This window comes from Filicampus tigris, chromosome 2 (genome assembly GCF_054856515.1).
Source record: "Filicampus tigris isolate MCC_2025a chromosome 2, RoL_Ftig_1.0, whole genome shotgun sequence".
Lineage (NCBI taxonomy): Eukaryota > Metazoa > Chordata > Actinopteri > Syngnathiformes > Syngnathidae > Filicampus > Filicampus tigris.
The window spans coordinates 3,219,148-3,235,000 of NC_141218.1; the positions used below are offsets into that span (position 1 = coordinate 3,219,148).

General features: G+C 46.4%; 1 protein-coding gene and 1 long non-coding RNA gene across 2 annotated transcripts in view; one reads left to right on the forward strand and one right to left on the reverse strand.

The window, feature by feature from the left end:
* col4a5 (collagen, type IV, alpha 5 (Alport syndrome)) overlaps window positions 1-15,853 on the forward strand; it is a 28,827-nt gene that overhangs the window by 9,534 nt on the left and 3,440 nt on the right. The window contains exons 2-45 of the mRNA XM_086017697.1: window positions 3,655-3,711; window positions 3,792-3,881; window positions 3,986-4,030; window positions 4,215-4,259; window positions 4,349-4,411; window positions 4,494-4,547; window positions 4,652-4,678; window positions 4,775-4,855; window positions 4,967-5,029; window positions 5,105-5,140; window positions 5,235-5,276; window positions 5,360-5,452; window positions 6,921-6,974; window positions 7,108-7,164; window positions 7,238-7,282; window positions 7,366-7,419; window positions 7,515-7,556; window positions 7,667-7,760; window positions 8,022-8,309; window positions 8,386-8,475; window positions 8,582-8,652; window positions 8,900-9,091; window positions 9,179-9,347; window positions 9,433-9,525; window positions 9,608-9,712; window positions 9,801-9,898; window positions 9,995-10,145; window positions 10,222-10,335; window positions 10,436-10,603; window positions 10,831-10,920; window positions 11,013-11,159; window positions 11,239-11,337; window positions 11,427-11,516; window positions 11,601-11,740; window positions 11,815-11,941; window positions 12,043-12,222; window positions 12,319-12,369; window positions 12,452-12,637; window positions 14,599-14,732; window positions 14,803-14,875; window positions 14,958-15,029; window positions 15,164-15,292; window positions 15,377-15,475; window positions 15,626-15,838. Coding sequence (XP_085873823.1) covers window positions 3,655-3,711; window positions 3,792-3,881; window positions 3,986-4,030; window positions 4,215-4,259; window positions 4,349-4,411; window positions 4,494-4,547; window positions 4,652-4,678; window positions 4,775-4,855; window positions 4,967-5,029; window positions 5,105-5,140; window positions 5,235-5,276; window positions 5,360-5,452; window positions 6,921-6,974; window positions 7,108-7,164; window positions 7,238-7,282; window positions 7,366-7,419; window positions 7,515-7,556; window positions 7,667-7,760; window positions 8,022-8,309; window positions 8,386-8,475; window positions 8,582-8,652; window positions 8,900-9,091; window positions 9,179-9,347; window positions 9,433-9,525; window positions 9,608-9,712; window positions 9,801-9,898; window positions 9,995-10,145; window positions 10,222-10,335; window positions 10,436-10,603; window positions 10,831-10,920; window positions 11,013-11,159; window positions 11,239-11,337; window positions 11,427-11,516; window positions 11,601-11,740; window positions 11,815-11,941; window positions 12,043-12,222; window positions 12,319-12,369; window positions 12,452-12,637; window positions 14,599-14,732; window positions 14,803-14,875; window positions 14,958-15,029; window positions 15,164-15,292; window positions 15,377-15,475; window positions 15,626-15,838 — 4,411 coding nt within the window. The remainder of the gene's footprint in view (window positions 1-3,654; window positions 3,712-3,791; window positions 3,882-3,985; window positions 4,031-4,214; window positions 4,260-4,348; window positions 4,412-4,493; window positions 4,548-4,651; window positions 4,679-4,774; window positions 4,856-4,966; window positions 5,030-5,104; window positions 5,141-5,234; window positions 5,277-5,359; window positions 5,453-6,920; window positions 6,975-7,107; window positions 7,165-7,237; window positions 7,283-7,365; window positions 7,420-7,514; window positions 7,557-7,666; window positions 7,761-8,021; window positions 8,310-8,385; window positions 8,476-8,581; window positions 8,653-8,899; window positions 9,092-9,178; window positions 9,348-9,432; window positions 9,526-9,607; window positions 9,713-9,800; window positions 9,899-9,994; window positions 10,146-10,221; window positions 10,336-10,435; window positions 10,604-10,830; window positions 10,921-11,012; window positions 11,160-11,238; window positions 11,338-11,426; window positions 11,517-11,600; window positions 11,741-11,814; window positions 11,942-12,042; window positions 12,223-12,318; window positions 12,370-12,451; window positions 12,638-14,598; window positions 14,733-14,802; window positions 14,876-14,957; window positions 15,030-15,163; window positions 15,293-15,376; window positions 15,476-15,625; window positions 15,839-15,853) is intronic.
* Window positions 385-4,050, reverse strand: LOC147150893 (uncharacterized). Its single transcript, XR_015082796.1, has 5 exons — window positions 3,818-4,050; window positions 3,615-3,686; window positions 1,615-1,712; window positions 932-1,144; window positions 385-838 (listed from the first exon to the last, which is right to left on the reverse strand). It is a non-coding gene; the product is annotated as an uncharacterized LOC147150893 (long non-coding RNA).

The following is a 15,853-nucleotide window of genomic DNA, read 5'->3' on the forward strand; positions in this document are numbered from 1 at the left end:
TACTTTCGGAAGTATGTTTTGATAGAGTTGCTCAGAAAGGGTGGCACAAGTACCACCAGTGGTACACGGATCACAAAGTTAAATGCAAATAAAACTTATATTTAAAACATTAAAGGCAATTTCACATATTGAAAAGAAACCTGTCACGACACGTACAGCCTGATTACAATTTTTTTTTTAATTTAGTACAAGTACATTTTTTACTTTCCACATACAGCACAATATTTAAGTACAATTAAGTTGTATGTAACTTTTACGCACAACAAATTTGAATGTAATCTATGTAATCTAAAGTACAATTTTTAATTTAACGATCATGTGCAATACATTTTCATAATTTTTTTAAATGGTCTTATAGATTCAAACTGTGTATAAGTAAAGAGGCTTAAAATTCTTTTTTTTTTTTTTTTTTTTTTTTTACATTTAGGCCGACTGCATTTGAATGGTACTTGGAAAGCTACATTATATTTTGTTTAAGGAAGTGTTTTAAGCATTTAGGAGGGATTAATCCATCGCTGGTAAAAAATGACCGATGATGTCATGTGCTGCTAGGTAGAAAATGTGCGGTAGGCAAAAGCATTCATTTCTTATTTTTTCCTTGGATTTATTTTTGTGACACACAATCATTGTGTAGATGTAGTGCGCCGTGTCCGCGTGTGTTTACTAGGGCAGGGCAGTGCGAATACAGTAGCTGTCTAATCACCAGTCTCTGATGAGCGGGGGAATTCCAGTCTCGCCAGTCTAATCCCACGGGTGCACGCTTGCCCTCCAAACTCGCCTTCCTCCTACTCATCCTCACCTGTCTCAGCTCCTGCTTTGTTAAGCCAAAGAGTGTCACCTGATGGGCACAGTGGGGAATTTCAGTTTCTTCCCGCCTTTGACAGAATATGTCAAACTTGTCAAAAATCAGAGAGGGGAAAACCATTTTCACCGTCAGCCGTCCACACGTATTCTAGCGCGGTCACATTTTGTGACGTTTCGCATCACATCCCATCGCAGAGAAGGCAATTGTCAGTCGGTGATGACTGGTTCTTTATGGAGCGCGTGCGGCGATGCCAAATAGCGGGCCGGTCTCGGCTTGTCAGTTGGGGCTGGCAGGAGCTACGACTCCCCTCGGGCCTGATGGCTCGGGCTGGCTGGCTGGCTGGCACCGACGCAGGAAGGCGAAGAAGAGGAGGGAGAGAGAGAGGGAGCCAAAGGGAGGGAGTGAATATTTGCAGCTCAGTGACCTTTGCAAGTGGATTACACGGCCATTGACTCTCATATTTGGATTATTTAGCCCAGTTCAGGGCAGTTCACATCGACGGCTAACTCAACAAAAAGGTCCTTTTAAAATGTCACAATGAAACATGACGCAAACATCGTCCCTAATTTAGCCAACGTGGGCACCCAATTATGTGTAAAGCAAAGAATAATCATTGAAAAAGGCGTCGATAAAATAGGCGTAGACATACTTGACTTTCAGTCTCTTTCTTTTGTACATTTGAAGCAGAATTTTATAGCTCCATAACAGGCAATAATCCAATAATCTGATTCAGGGAAAGTTCATGTCAAACATTTTATGCTTTGTTCTCGTTTCACTCTATTGCACAATCATTTCGCCAGGAGGCACACCTTTTTGTGTTTGTCTCGTGCAGACATTCACTGATGTGTTGACATAGGGCTGGCGGGGCTCCATTGCACACAGGTGTGCAGACCGGGAGGCAGGACCACTAAACATGTACAAGAAGTAAAGAGCAAACATGAGATCGAGGTCAAAGTTGAAGTGGGCAAAGTTACAGGAAATTAGAAGGGCAAGAAAAGGACGGTTTAGAGTGCGGTCAAAAGTCAGCATTCTGAAATAGTTTTACAGTCCGGAATGACGCACAAAAACGTGTGAGTGGTAGTCCCGCCATTGGAGAGCAGACTGCATTGAGCTGAAGCAGACCAGAGACTAATCTGGAGATCCCGGCCTTGTGAAAACACGCGCCCGTAGGCACGCACACACACACTTGCCTACCCATGTGCAAATGTATTGACAACATGTTTTGTGTTTCCTGCCAAGACGCTAACATTGATCTTAAGCTTTCTACCTATCCGGTTTCTCTTTTTCTTTTCTTTTTTTTTCTTTTTATTTTTTTTAAACAGCGCTTGTCCTCATTTCACTTGATGTTCTGTGATGCCCAGCTGGCATTTGACTGTGTCAACAAGCATGGGAAAACTTGCCGCATCCCCTTTCTTTTTCTCAGCTTCCTCCCCCACCAAACAATCTGCTCACTCTCTGTTCATTGGTTGCGCTAGCTGAGAGGAATTGTGGGAGTCCATTTTATTTACAGACCACTATTACATTACTAATACATTAGGCGGCTGTTTTCTTCATGACCTTGCACCTGTCGTCTCATCATCAAGGAAACCTGTAGAACTCCCTAAATTTTCTGTGGGAAGAAATGGTGCACTCTTGTACAGTTGTGAGGAAAAAAATATGTGAAGCCGTAGGAATTAGAGATAAGTGATCATCTCGGTCACAACAGTAGACACGCATTTTATTAAACTAACACTACATGGACAACTGAACCCTGATTTACACAATTTTGGAGCATTCCTTGTTTCAAAATGGTTTCTGTTCACCAATATTCCTGGGATGTCTGACGTGAATCATTGCGGGCAATAAAAATATGAAAACATATTTATTTGGTGATATTACATTAAGGGCACAGTGTTTGTGTTTTCAATGAACATCTGATCGCAAATTAAGACCTATCTATGCAGAAGTGCAGGTAATTCAAAAGGGTTCACATGCTTTCTCTGGCACCTGTTTTTTGCATAAAGCGATGCAACGGCGCCCTCCTGTGGTCCAGATGGGTAGTTTTACACCCAACGCTGTTTTTGACCAATTAGTGCTGTTCTGGGTGTATTAAAAAAACATATTTGATATTCTGTGGGCAAATTAAAACAAAACAAAAAATGACAGCACAATGAACATGGTTTAAAGATACAGTTCTGTCTCGTGAAAATTAGCCACTAGCACTACTATGACGACTACTTTGTTAACAAGACTCCTGGGAGGGACATGGCTGAAATATTTAAGTAGGATACATGTTAAAACACAGCAGCAGCAGAACAAATTTCACATTCTTTTACATGTTCGTACGGGGTTTTCTGCCTATGGCTCCTAAGCTAGTCACACTGCTAGCACAATGAGTTCATGTGGCGGTTATCAGAAAGGAACATTAACGCATATTCTCACGGGTTTCCAATAAATTGTCATGACAGTAAAAGAAAATGAGAGAGTGTTGCACTTGTGGGATGTTTAGAGGGAAGCTGTCAGTTGTCAAAGCGTTTTAAATCATGTAAACTAGCCTCTTTTAGCGTGAGCTAAAGGGCTATCTTAAAGAATCACCAGTGATTCATATGTACAATATCCTCATTTGTGGTTTTGCCACGGATCGTTAATATTGAAAGATTGTGTGTGTGCGTGTGTGTGCCTGTGTAAAATAAGGTCATCACAAAAATATTCACTTAGTTGTTCAATTTTACAGTCCACTCCAGAGCCCCACTATTTCCGTACAGATTCCAAGCACCTCACATCTATGTCTGCAATTAATTTCATTCTGATATTATTTTCAGTTCTTTACCTGGTAGCTTGAATAAAGGTCCATCGGTTTTGTCCAACAGGCTTGCCACGGATGTGCAGGATCCAAATGTGACTGCAGTGGAGTCAAAGGAGCAAAGGTACAGTTAATTCTCGTTGTTTATATACATGGATGGTAAATTATGTTTGAATAATAAATCTGCGTGTGCGTGGTGCGCAGGGTGAGAGGGGTTTCCCAGGTCTCACCGGACAACCAGGAGTGCCGGGATTCCCGGGACCTGAAGGGCCAATCGGACCCCGGGGAGAGAAGGTCAGTGGAGGTGGACGATCGCACATTCACTAGGCTAAATGAAATGAAGAGTTTCCATAATAATTATAATTAAAATATGTGTTTTGTGCTGTCGTGTCTTTCAGGGTAGTGATGGACCTATGGGCTTTGCTGGCCCAAAAGGAATAAGAGTGAGTTTCATGATTACCACCGTTGAGTACGTTAACGTGTACTGTATTGGATTGAGTCCGTTTTAACAAAACGGTCGAATGGTTGTAGTTCCCTCTCTTTTCCAGCAGAGGTCCCTGTTTCCACATTAGTCAAGTCATGTGTAGCTTTGAAGTCAATGGCTGACTTTTGTTGTCCCCTCTTTAGGGACCTCCTGGATTGCCAGGATTCCCAGGAACACCAGGACTTCCAGTGAGTTTTCATTATTCGAAACAAAGCTTAAATAAAACGCTGTGGTTCGTGTCATTTCAATTTCTTCTTACTTACCTCCCATTTCTTAGGGTCTCCCAGGGCAGGACGGAGCTCCAGGACCAAGAGGAACGGCAGGATGCAATGGGACAAAAGTGTGTGGAGAAAAACAACTGAAAAGTGATTAGCTTTAATCCAAACATTTACATTCTTATGAATTTGTCTTCTGTTGACTAGGGTGAAATAGGCTTCCCAGGGACATCTGGAATCCCAGGACAACAAGGACTGCCGGTTAGTCTGGGAAAGAACTTGAAAGAACTTGATATTCTCTGACTCTCCCGGCACCTTGATCCAGGAACACATTAATTCAAATATCTAATCATCTTCTTCCATAGGGTCCACCTGGCCTTCCTGGACAGAAGGTGTGTGCTTTGAACAGATTATGTTGCCGGACTCACTAACAAAGAACCAAAGACGAACGCAAAAAAAACAACCTGTTTGATCATACATATTCACAGGGCGATCCTGGTGACGTGATCTCTACTAATCGCTTTGGGGAGAAAGGAGCTGTAGGATTTCCTGGACTGCCAGGAGTTCCTGTGAGTCTTAGTGCTTATGTTCCAGTTTTTTTTTTTGAATAGAATTGTTAGACCAGAGTAGAACTTTGAAGGTTTTGACATATCTTTGTTTCATGCTTGGAAACGTCCTAGGGTCCTCCAGGACCTGCCGGGTACCAAGGTCCAATCGGCCCGCCAGGACAGAGAGGCTTTGAGGTAACAGAATTAACGTTAGTCACACAATACACTATAGGTGCTTCACGCAAAGCTAATTGCATTGTTTTGTGGCAGGGTCGACCGGGTCCTCCTGGTCCTCCTGGACCGAAGGTGAGGTTGTTTTTGTTTTATTTCCATGATGCACAGGATCAAAGATACTATAGGCATCATGCTCAAGGCGATGCTTTTTTTCTGGCTGAAACAGGGAAACATGGGACTGAACTTCCAGGGACCCAAAGGAGAGAAGGTACTGTCCCCAAGCAAAGCTGTGCAGCTCTGTAGCTTTTCCTTGCTTCATCTCATTTTGTATGAATTTGATTGTGAACACAGGGCGAACCTGGTTTGCCGGGACCTGCTGGGCCACCGGGGCAAGTCGGGGAACAGAAGAGGCCAACTGAGACAGAGATTCAAAGGGGGGACAAGGTAAAGCTACCTGAGAAGGTTCCATGGAACCTTTGTGACAATATGTCTTGTATGATTGAAGGACCCCTTCCTAAAATGTGATGAAACTATATAAAGTGCCCCCCCCCCTCGTTTATTGGGGGGATAAATTGCAGACCCACACACAATCGGTGAAAATCTGCAATTTCGAGAGACCATACATAGAAAATATATATTTTTTAGATATGCTAAAATGTTTTGTCAGTTTTACAGTAAACATCAAAAAGTCTAATAGCTTAAAGCGGAAGTCAACCCAAGCATATTTTTTTCAAGAATATGTCCCCAGCAGGCCCACTAGTTGAAACACGGCATTCTGATTAATTTTGCGTCTGTGGAATATAAATTAAGCAGCAAAATGCACTCGTTTTTAGCCATCTCTAGGGGCGGCCATTTTGTCTTCTGTCGACTGAAAATGACATCACAACTGCTTACAACGACCAATCACAGCTGACCTGTTCTCTGAATCTGAGCCGTGATTGGTCGTTGTGAGCAGTTGTGATGTCATTTTCAGGCGACAGAAGGTAAAATGGCCGCCCCCAGAGATGGCTAAAAACGAGTGGATTAACGCTTATTCCACAAACGCAATATTTATCAGAATGCCCTGTTTCAACTAGTGGGCTTGCATAAAACATATTCTTGAAAAAAATATGTTTGCGTTGACTTTTTCTTTAATGCTAATAGGCAAGGTGTGTAAAAAATGTCCATAACAGATGTCTTAAAATATATATTTCGAAAGCAAGTTTTCTCCTTCAAATAATGCCTCTGGAGTCCAAACACACTTTTGCAGCCTTCTCTGCCACGACCTATCTCTTTCGTCTCGGCCGTCTTGATGTCATCCAGGCCTTCCAAACAGGTCCCCTTGATGCGCCACTTGAGCTTTACAAAGCGGGATTGCTTTTTTTTTTTTTTTTTTTTAAATTCACATAAAGCCAGGTCGGGTGAGTTGGGAGTTTGCAACCAGCATGATGTTCTTCTCAGCCAGGAAGTGTCCGATGCTCAAGGCGTTGTGAGCAGGCATCATGATGAAGCACCCACAAGTTGTCCTGCCACAACTCCCACCTCATCTCGCTGTTCTTGCACACTAAACGAAGCAAACGGCACATACGTGCCAGTTGATCATCTAGCCCTGGGGCAAGAACTCGCAGTGGACGATGCCTCGCACATGCAAGAGTGCCATTAACTTGACTTTGGACTTAGACCACCTTGCGTTCTTGGGCCTTGGTGACGTCGCACTCTTGCACTGAAGGCTATGGCGTTCGGTCTCCGGGTTGTACTCAACGATCCATCGACTCATCACCAGTGATGACTCTTTCATCTCCGGGGACATTATACAGTGAAAGTCAAAACTCGGGGGGGTGCTAGTTAGGGTTTGAAATATACGTGTGACACCCAGTGGCAACTTTGCTTTCACACCATTAGTCATCAGTCTCTTGTATTTCTGCTTTGAAAGGGTGACCCAGGATTTCCAGGCCCTGCGGGTGAACCCGGCTATCCAGGTCCCCCTGTAAGTGTCCGTCACCATTTGTACAAATCGTAAATACTTTTCATATAGTCTCTAACAATCTAACAATGGCATTTGGGTCTCTCAGAAGCATTTTTTTTTAAAGATGAAAAATGTGTTTTTTTGCCGGCTACAGGGTACCCCTGGTGGCCAGAAAGGGGAAAAGGGGGAACCGGGAGAGGCAGGCAAACGGGTGAGTTTCAAAGTCAAAACCCATCTGGGGTGTATTTATGTTACACTCACATTATTTATTTATTTTTTTACAGGGCAAACCAGGCAAGGATGGTGACCCTGGTCCACCAGGCTTCCTTGTAAGTTCTGTCACATTTCATCAACACACTAAATGTCAGACTGAGGAGAATTTATGAATGCTTCGAATACGCTTTTCTCTTAGGGTCTCAAAGGAGAGCCAGGCCTGCCAGGTTCCGCAGGCAGGGATGGAGAGAGAGTAATTTGATTTATTTCATGATCTGGATGATTAAACAGCTTGTGATGTCATGTAATGGATGTTTCTATAAAATGTACTCTATTTTTCCTTTAAAGGGTATGAAAGGTGAACGTGGATACCCAGGTGCTCCAGGAGTGGTGTGTATTCTAGCTCGTCTTGTTGTCATGCAATAAGGAAGATCATTTAATTGTATGACCTTATCCGGTCTTCGGCGTCGGATTTGGCTTGATTGTCTTTGTCCCATCAGGTTATTAGCGGGCAGACAGGAGCACAGGTTGGTCCAAAAGGCGAGCCCGGGTTCCCTGGATCACCTGGCATCAAAGGGGACAGAGGACCAACAGGTCAGTGGAGAACTGACGTTGTTATAGTAAAAGAAAACAAACAAATTAACAAAAAACGGAATTGATTATTTCACTTCTAGTGTTTATTTTTGTTAACTGAAATAGAAATGATGAGTGTTTAAAGAACGACACCTGAAATTGTCTGATTACACCACAAATTAAAGCAAACTATTGTATTTTGGGGGAATTATAGCGAGAATGCCAACTCTCTCTCTCTCTCTCACTATTTTGACACCAAGTCATCTTTTTGACCTTCTCCAGGTTTATCAGGACCTCCAGGAGCTCCAGGGATTCCAGGTGGTGGCGGTGGTGGTTCACCTGGACAGCCAGGCTTTCCAGGAGAAAGAGGTCAAAAGGGAGACACCGGCAGTCCAGGGCTTTCTCTTCCAGGTCCTCCGGGCCGCCCTGGAGGCCCTGGGCTGCCAGGACAAGCAGGGCCCCCTGGACCTCCAGGCTTTTCCACTACCGGACAAAACTGCATCCCTGGCAATCCTGGACGTGTCGGCCTACCGGGAGAGAGAGGTTACCCAGGGGAGGCGGGCCTGAAAGGTGAGAGGCCTTAAAGATACTCTTCTTCTATTCATGGTCAGAGAAGTGAGCAGTCAGTGATCTGTCATCATTCCAGGTGAAAAGGGTGACACCTGTGTCAACTGCTTTAGTGGCACAAGCGGTATCCCCGGACCCCCAGGTCCTGCAGGACAGCCGGGATTCCCAGGTAACACGACGAATAAAACAATGAGTCACAAGAAAGAGGCAAAACTGCAGTCTGTGGATGGTCTGAAATTAAAAAAGACAAACTCGTTGATGTGGAAACCCTTCAGGAAATCCTGGTGCCCAGGGTATTAAAGGAGAAAGAGGATTTCCCGGAACATCTGGTGGAAATGGGCCACCCGTGAGTTCTTTTCACATTCTTATACAGAGCACAACTTTGTACCAATCGTACTTAATACAGTGTTCCCCACAATATTCACTAATTGCTACTTGTGGATTCACTTATTTGAAGATTTTATTTGAATGCTAAATTCCATGGAAAACTCACTTATTAAATGTAAATATGTGAACACGTAGTGCAACATACAGTTTTTATTCCAAGAATTCTGTGGTTGGTGTCTTACTCATCATCGTTTTCTGTTCCACAGGGTCTGCCCGGTACTCAAGGTCCTCCAGGATTCCCGGGAGAGAAGGGAGAGCCAGGTGAAGCCATCTCAGGAGGCGGTGCAAGGGGTGAGAAGGGTGACACTGGATTCCCTGGACCACCCGGTTTCCCAGGTCTAGATGGGCGGCCCGGTCGCGATGGGCAGCCTGGTCTTCCGGGGCCCAAAGGAGCTCCTGTAGGTTGCGATGATGCAGTTGTTCTGAGACTTGGACAGTTATGTCCATCCACCATCCACTGACATTCATTTTATTGCTTCTGAAAGGGAGCGTTGCAGGTGAGAGGAGAACGAGGGAGCCCTGGTGATCCGGGTCCACCCGGGATCGCAGGAGACCGGGGCCCACCAGGACCCCCCGGCTTTGGACCCCCTGGAATCTCCGGAGAAAAGGGTATCCAGGGTGTCTCAGGAAGGCCTGGGGCTCCTGGTATACCTGGTGAGAGAACTTTTTGATTGATTTTCTCACATTCAAATTGTTAACCTTGCAAAGTCGTGCAAATGATGCGATCTGTCACTTACAGGTGCCAAAGGTGAGCCGGGCTTGACAGTGGCAGAAAAAGGCCAGCCGGGACCCAGAGGTCTGGACGGTGAGCCGGGACTTCCTGGTTCACCAGGTATGGATCTTCATTGCAGTCATATGTCAAAAATAATGCATTCTTAATCATAGAATATTCCTTCTGATCTTCCTGATCTCAGGAAACCCAGGTCAGTCTGGCCAGCCTGGTTTCCCTGGATTACCAGGAGCCAAGGGTGAGCCTGGACTGGCCGGTATTGGACTCCCTGGACCCCCTGGACCGAAAGGTGGAAATGCAATTTAACCTGTTCTCTCTTTTATGTTCTTCATGGTGCACATCCAAACTAACAGTCACCAACTCTTCTTGCCTTCAAGGATTTCCTGGTATCCCTGGCCAACCAGGATCACCGGGTGGAGTAGGTAGACCAGGAGTAGATGGCCTTCCAGGCCAATCTGGAATACCCGGGGCAAAAGTACACAGAATTTTTTTTTTACTGTAATTAAAAATGATGACTGTAAAAGTACGATTTGCCTAGATACGTTTTCCTCTGTGTACACATTTGTGACAGGGTGAACCTGGCTTCGGCCTCCCAGGTCCACCAGGTTTACCAGGGGTACCTGGAGCGAAAGGTGTAACTGGACCCAAGGGAGATCCTGGTTTCCCTGGAAACCCTGGCTCACCAGGGCGATCTGGATTTGACGGCGGACCAGGACCTAAAGGTATTTGAACACTGCCATCTAATTATTCTTCGAAACAAGCCAACCTCATTGTTTCTCTGCTGTCTTGTTTTCCCAGGTGAACCAGGAACATCTGGTCTCCCCGGAGCTCGTGGGCTACCAGGACCCCCGACGGCAGGATCACGCGGGCCCCCAGGGGCACCTGGACTCCCAGGTCCAATGGGTCCACCTGGTAAAGATCACGGAACTGCCCTATAACATCCTGAAAACGACTTACCTCCACAAACACTGAAAAAAAAAGCCAAAGTAATCCAATTGTATCACTGTTGCAGGATTCCCCGGAGTGAATGGGGCAAAAGGAGACCCTGGGCCCCCAGGTTTAGATATTCCCGGCTTGCCAGGAGATAGAGGAAGCCCTGGTTTCCCCGGTTCCCCAGGAGCAATTGGAACCGCAGGACCCCCTGGAGGGCCTGGACGGGATGGATTTCCTGGCCTGCCAGGTAAGGTCTGACTAACAGAATTGCTATGTCACAAGCTGAACACAAGTAGATGGTCACATTTGCAGAGGTACCAACTCCGGTATACTGGTGCATGATTACCAGAAAATGATTTTCTTAAAGAGTTAGCAGATAATAATCATAACTTGTAGAAATGCGGCCTTGGGGAGAGCTGCCTGGTTGAATGGTTAATTTTCTATTTCTAATCCGATTTGTCCTCTTGGCTTCAGGTGCCAAAGGAGACATGGGTCCCATTGGACCTCCTGGACCATCTGGAGGACCTGGTGGTCCTGGGGGACCCGGTGCTCCTGGTCTGAAAGGTATTCACCCACACCTAAAATGATTTAATCATACAGCTCTGTGTAAAGTGCGTCAAGTACTCCATTTTTTTGTCCCCCCGCAACTTTGTCAGGTGAATCTGGATTCCCTGGTAGAGATGGCGTTCCTGGCTCTCCTGGAGTAAAAGGAGAACGGGGTAACGCTGGCCCACCAGGAGCTCCTGGATACAGCCCACCACCTTTGGCTTCAAAGGGTGAAAAAGGAGAACCAGGACGACCAGGCAAGACTTTTGCACACTTATGAACCCACAACATAGAACCGTAGCTTTAAAAGTATTTGTCATTGTCATCTTTCTACAGGAACACCCGGTTTTCCAGGACAAAAGGGCATCCCTGGCATCTCTGGTGATCCTGGACTTCCAGGATCAGATGGACGCCCAGGACTTCCTGGACCATCAGGTATGGCTTCACAGCTCAGCTCAAACTGGTGCATTCAAGCAAACATTTGTACAAACAGACGTCTAAAATCCAGTTTATGTTGCACGTAGGACCAAAGGGAGACCCTGGCATTCCAGGAGGACCCGGTGCTCCTGGAGCTCCTGGAACAAAAGGCAGCATGGGAGAAATGGGATTCCCAGGTTGAGTTGAAACGCTTTTTCAACCAAAATACTCTGAAATACTACCAAGCAGCTGATATCATAATGCGGGCAAATATTCCACAGGGCCCTCAGGACAGAAGGGTTTGCCAGGCCAGTCAGGTCGACCTGGATCTCCAGGACAGCCTGGAGCACCTGGTTTCTCAGGAGCCAAAGGTGAACCGGGTTCTGCTGGGGTTGGACCACCTGGACCATCTGGAATCAAGGTATATTAGATCAATCGGACCCCAAAATGCAAAGTAAATTCCTGGCTGAAAATAAACTGAAAAATCTCTTGTAGGGCGATCCAGGCCAGTCAGGTTTCCCTGGAAGTCCAGGGTTTAAAGGCACTCCAGGATTACCAGGTTTGCCAGGATTACCTGGCGGACCAGGTGTCAAAGGTGATCAAGGTCCACCAGGATTCCAAGGTACCGATGCTTATACACTTTACCTGTGGTCAGTTTATATAGAAATCATGCAGATTTGTCCCAATATAATTGGAATGCGCTTCTCTGACCTCTTTTGTCAGGATCTCCTGGTATCCCTGGTCCAAAGGGTCTCGACGGTGGGCCCGGTGGCCCGGGCCTGACTGGAGCCCCTGGCAGACCAGGAGAGCCTGGACGATCAGGAGCGCCAGGATTTCCAGGAGATAAGGGTCAAGCGGGTCGGGATGGGATCCCAGGGCCGGCTGGCGTCAAAGGAGAGCCAGGTAGAAATTGCGGGGGAAGAAAATAAATCACACTCAACATAAACGGCTTCTATGCCCCAAAAAGAAAGTAATATTGCTGTTTTCTTTATATTGTAGGGCTTCCAGGCTATGGCGAACCAGGACCCTCTGGACTTCCAGGACTGCCAGGTTTGTTGCCATTTAACACGCGCGCACACACACACACATACAAATGCACGTGAAGTAAATACCCCGCCCGTTCTATTAAAAGGTGCCAAGGGAGACCCCGGTCCCTCCGGCCCACCTGGCAGTTCCGGTTTCCCTGGTTCAAAAGGTGAGAGTGGCTTCCCTGGCCTTCCGGGTTCTCCAGGCCCTATCGGCCCTCCTGGACCTCCAGGTCTGGCTCTACAGGGTCCCAAAGGATTACAAGGACCCCCTGGACCACCAGGAAGAGCAGGTAATGAACGTCAATGTACCACATGTAACCCCAGAAGTTGCTGCCTGGTTTTTGCTGTGGGTTCAAGGGCCATCTGACTATGTGCAGATAATAATGAAATTCGGAGCAAACCCTCGGGTAAACATGGCTTTAGGGTGGTTGATATCGATATTAAATCTCTGAATTGATACTTCAATTATGAATGCGATTGCGAGTAAACCAGGCAGCAAGCTGACGTAAATCACCAATGTCACTTCAAATGCGAATGCTTTTTGAAATTGATTTGCATGAAACACTTTCCCAATTCACCATCATCGTTGCATTGGTTCAATGAAGAACACCTCTTTGTCCCACCCCCGCAATGAAATGTGTGACGTTTCAGGCGCTCCCTTAAATGACCACGGGTTATCATCACTTGCATCCAGTTGTACTCCACATTTCTTCCTACCTCATTATCGCATTTTGTGACCCCCAAACGAGGGGAATTTTTCGTCTTCTCTGTGCCACCTATTTTTGTGTTGTTTCTGTTGCTTCCTTGGTTGTGCTGAATCAAGCTGAGCCAGACCCCAACCATCGACCTCAGTCAAACTAAATTTGGTGGTTCATATTTGATTAAATTCATTGACCTAAGTGCCCAAATTGGACTGGTCAATTGTCATAACAATGAAGACTTGAGCCGAGTGTTGAGGATTCATATGGCTTTGCAGTTTCTTTGATTCCACCAATCATGATCAAACAGTGCATGGATGTTGCCTGCAGGTGACTATGAACTTTTTCCTGTAAATTGACCTCTGTGAAGCGAGAAAGCCCTTTTTGGGGTGTTTTGTTGTTGCTGTGACCTTTTACCTCCGTTTCCCGTGGCATGGCCTCGTCCCTCCTCGCGCTGATGCTCGGTGCCGCCCACCACAGGTCCATCAGGTCAGATTGACTGCGTCCAGACTTTTATGCACGTTGCTCCTCACAGTCACTGTTAGAGCTTGAACCCCACCCTCTGATCTGCTGGAGAGGAAGTTAGCCAATCGGCGTGTTTTGTCATTGTGATCCTCCTTAATGCCTCTCCTCTTTCACTTTCAATGCACACCGATGGTAACAGCCATGCAAGTAAGCACCTTTGAAGACAATTTGGGTTTCTCCGTAGAGGCAAAAACAGCACAAGTTTCACCTTTAAAGGTTTTGAACACAAATAGCATGTCATCTGGATCAAGCACATGACACCAAGAATGTGATATGCGTTTAGTCATTTCCGCACGGAAACACTCATAGTGCAGCTAACTCGCCTGGAAAATTTGTGTTCGAGGCAATGGCTTGTAACGTTTTGGTATTTATACTGTATTGACATGTCCAGTATTATATTTGGGAGCAAGTGTTCACTTGTTTCCCAGTGCCTCCAAATCCCAAATTAATCCCCGACTCACTAACAATACTTGGAATAGTGCATGACACTGAATAGAATGGAAAATTCCACATAACAAATCAAATGATTGTCACTATTTATGCCTGATCGTGTGCCCTCAAGGAGGCCGCACGAGTTGGATTTGGGGAATTGGAGGCTGTAGTCAAATCAAAGTCAACTTGAACATGATAACTAATATGACTAGGCCATTATTGAGGTTCGTAGTTTGACTGCATTCCTGTTCTGATGTTTGTTTTCTGACTAAACCTTTGTCATTTTTGTTTTTGCGTCAACCACTTTGCCCCGGGCATTCTGGGAAGCCTAGGTCCTGCAGGTTAGACGATTTTGATGATTTGCGGAGAACCGACTTTGAAAGGATGTCTCAAATGTACTAAACTTGAGGTTGGAGAGTTTGATTCTGTGACATCACTGTGTTACGGTGAAGATGATTGTATCCCTACCCTTGTTAACTCATAAATGATGATTTAGCTTTGGTTTCAATTTGTACCCTGAAGGAATGTACAACATAATTGTGCTTTATATAAAAGACGTCCCATGACATCTGATCACCGCTTTTCTGTGTATGAAGGTGTGCCTGGCCCACAAGGCCCTCGCGGTCCCCCTGGAAGTGGTGGCGTTAGGGGAGAGAAAGGTATTCCCGGTGCAGCTGGTCAGCCAGGCTTCCCTGGACAGAAAGGAGACGCTGGCGTTCCAGGATTCACAGTAAGAATTGAAGGAATCAATGAAGTACTTACTACTTGATCATATAACCATTTTGGACCTCTCCCACCAGGGTTCAGCCGGCCCTCCCGGTGTTCCAGGCGCAAAGGGCGACATCGGTCTGCCTGGCGTTCCCGGATTCCCAGGTACTGTCTGTACAGATAAAGAAGTGGTGACCTCCTGATTCAAAAGCTAGCAATTCTGAATCAGCATTGATATCTTAACCAGGACCAAAAGGAGACCTAGGAATTCCCGGTGCCTCTGGCCTTCCCGGTGACCCTGGAGACGTCGGACCGCCAGGTGAATATATTCAAGTGTGTCCTAAAATGAAAGGTTGAGGCCCAAACTTGATGGTAGTATGCCGTGCCGCTTGGGATTTGGAGGAACAAGTTGAATGACACCTTTTCAACCATTTTTAATCCTTCTTGTTCAAGGCCTTCCTGGTGACCCCGGTGTTCCTCAGCCCCCCGTTGTGATTAAGGGACAGCGTGGACCCCCGGGTCCTCTGGGCCAGCCGGGTTCTGGGGGGCTGCCGGGCTCCCCTGGACGTGAAGGCTTCCCAGGTCAGTTGCATGAATGAGACTTGACTTGCCGCTTCTTCTAAATTAAAAAGCAATGGAATGATGTTTTTCCTCTCCATTTTTCAGGTCAGCCGGGTGATTCAGGGGACCCTGGTCCAGAGGGTCCCCCTGGATTCAGCGGCCCCCCCGGAAGGAAGGGAGACAACGGTCCTGCTGGTCAGCCTGGTGAGTTGACGAAAGCCGGAGACTTCATTGTTATTGAATCGTGTCGCGAAATGCCGGAAAGGTGGCGGTAAATTCCACGACAGATTCTCGGAAATGTCTCGACAATGCGTAAGATGTGCTACAGTTGCTAATCGTGTCATCTGATCCCAGGTCAGCGTGGCTATCCGGGTCCTCCCGGTTCTGACGGTCCGCAAGGTGCCCCTGGTCTTCCGGGCTCAGGCTCGGCGGCCCACGGCTTCCTCATCACCCGACACAGCCAGATCCAGGAAGTACCACTCTGTCCGGTCGGAACCAACCTCATATACGACGGCTACTCCCTGCTGTACGTGCAGGGCAACGAGAGGGCGCACGGGCAAGATCTCGGTAAAGCCCTCGGCA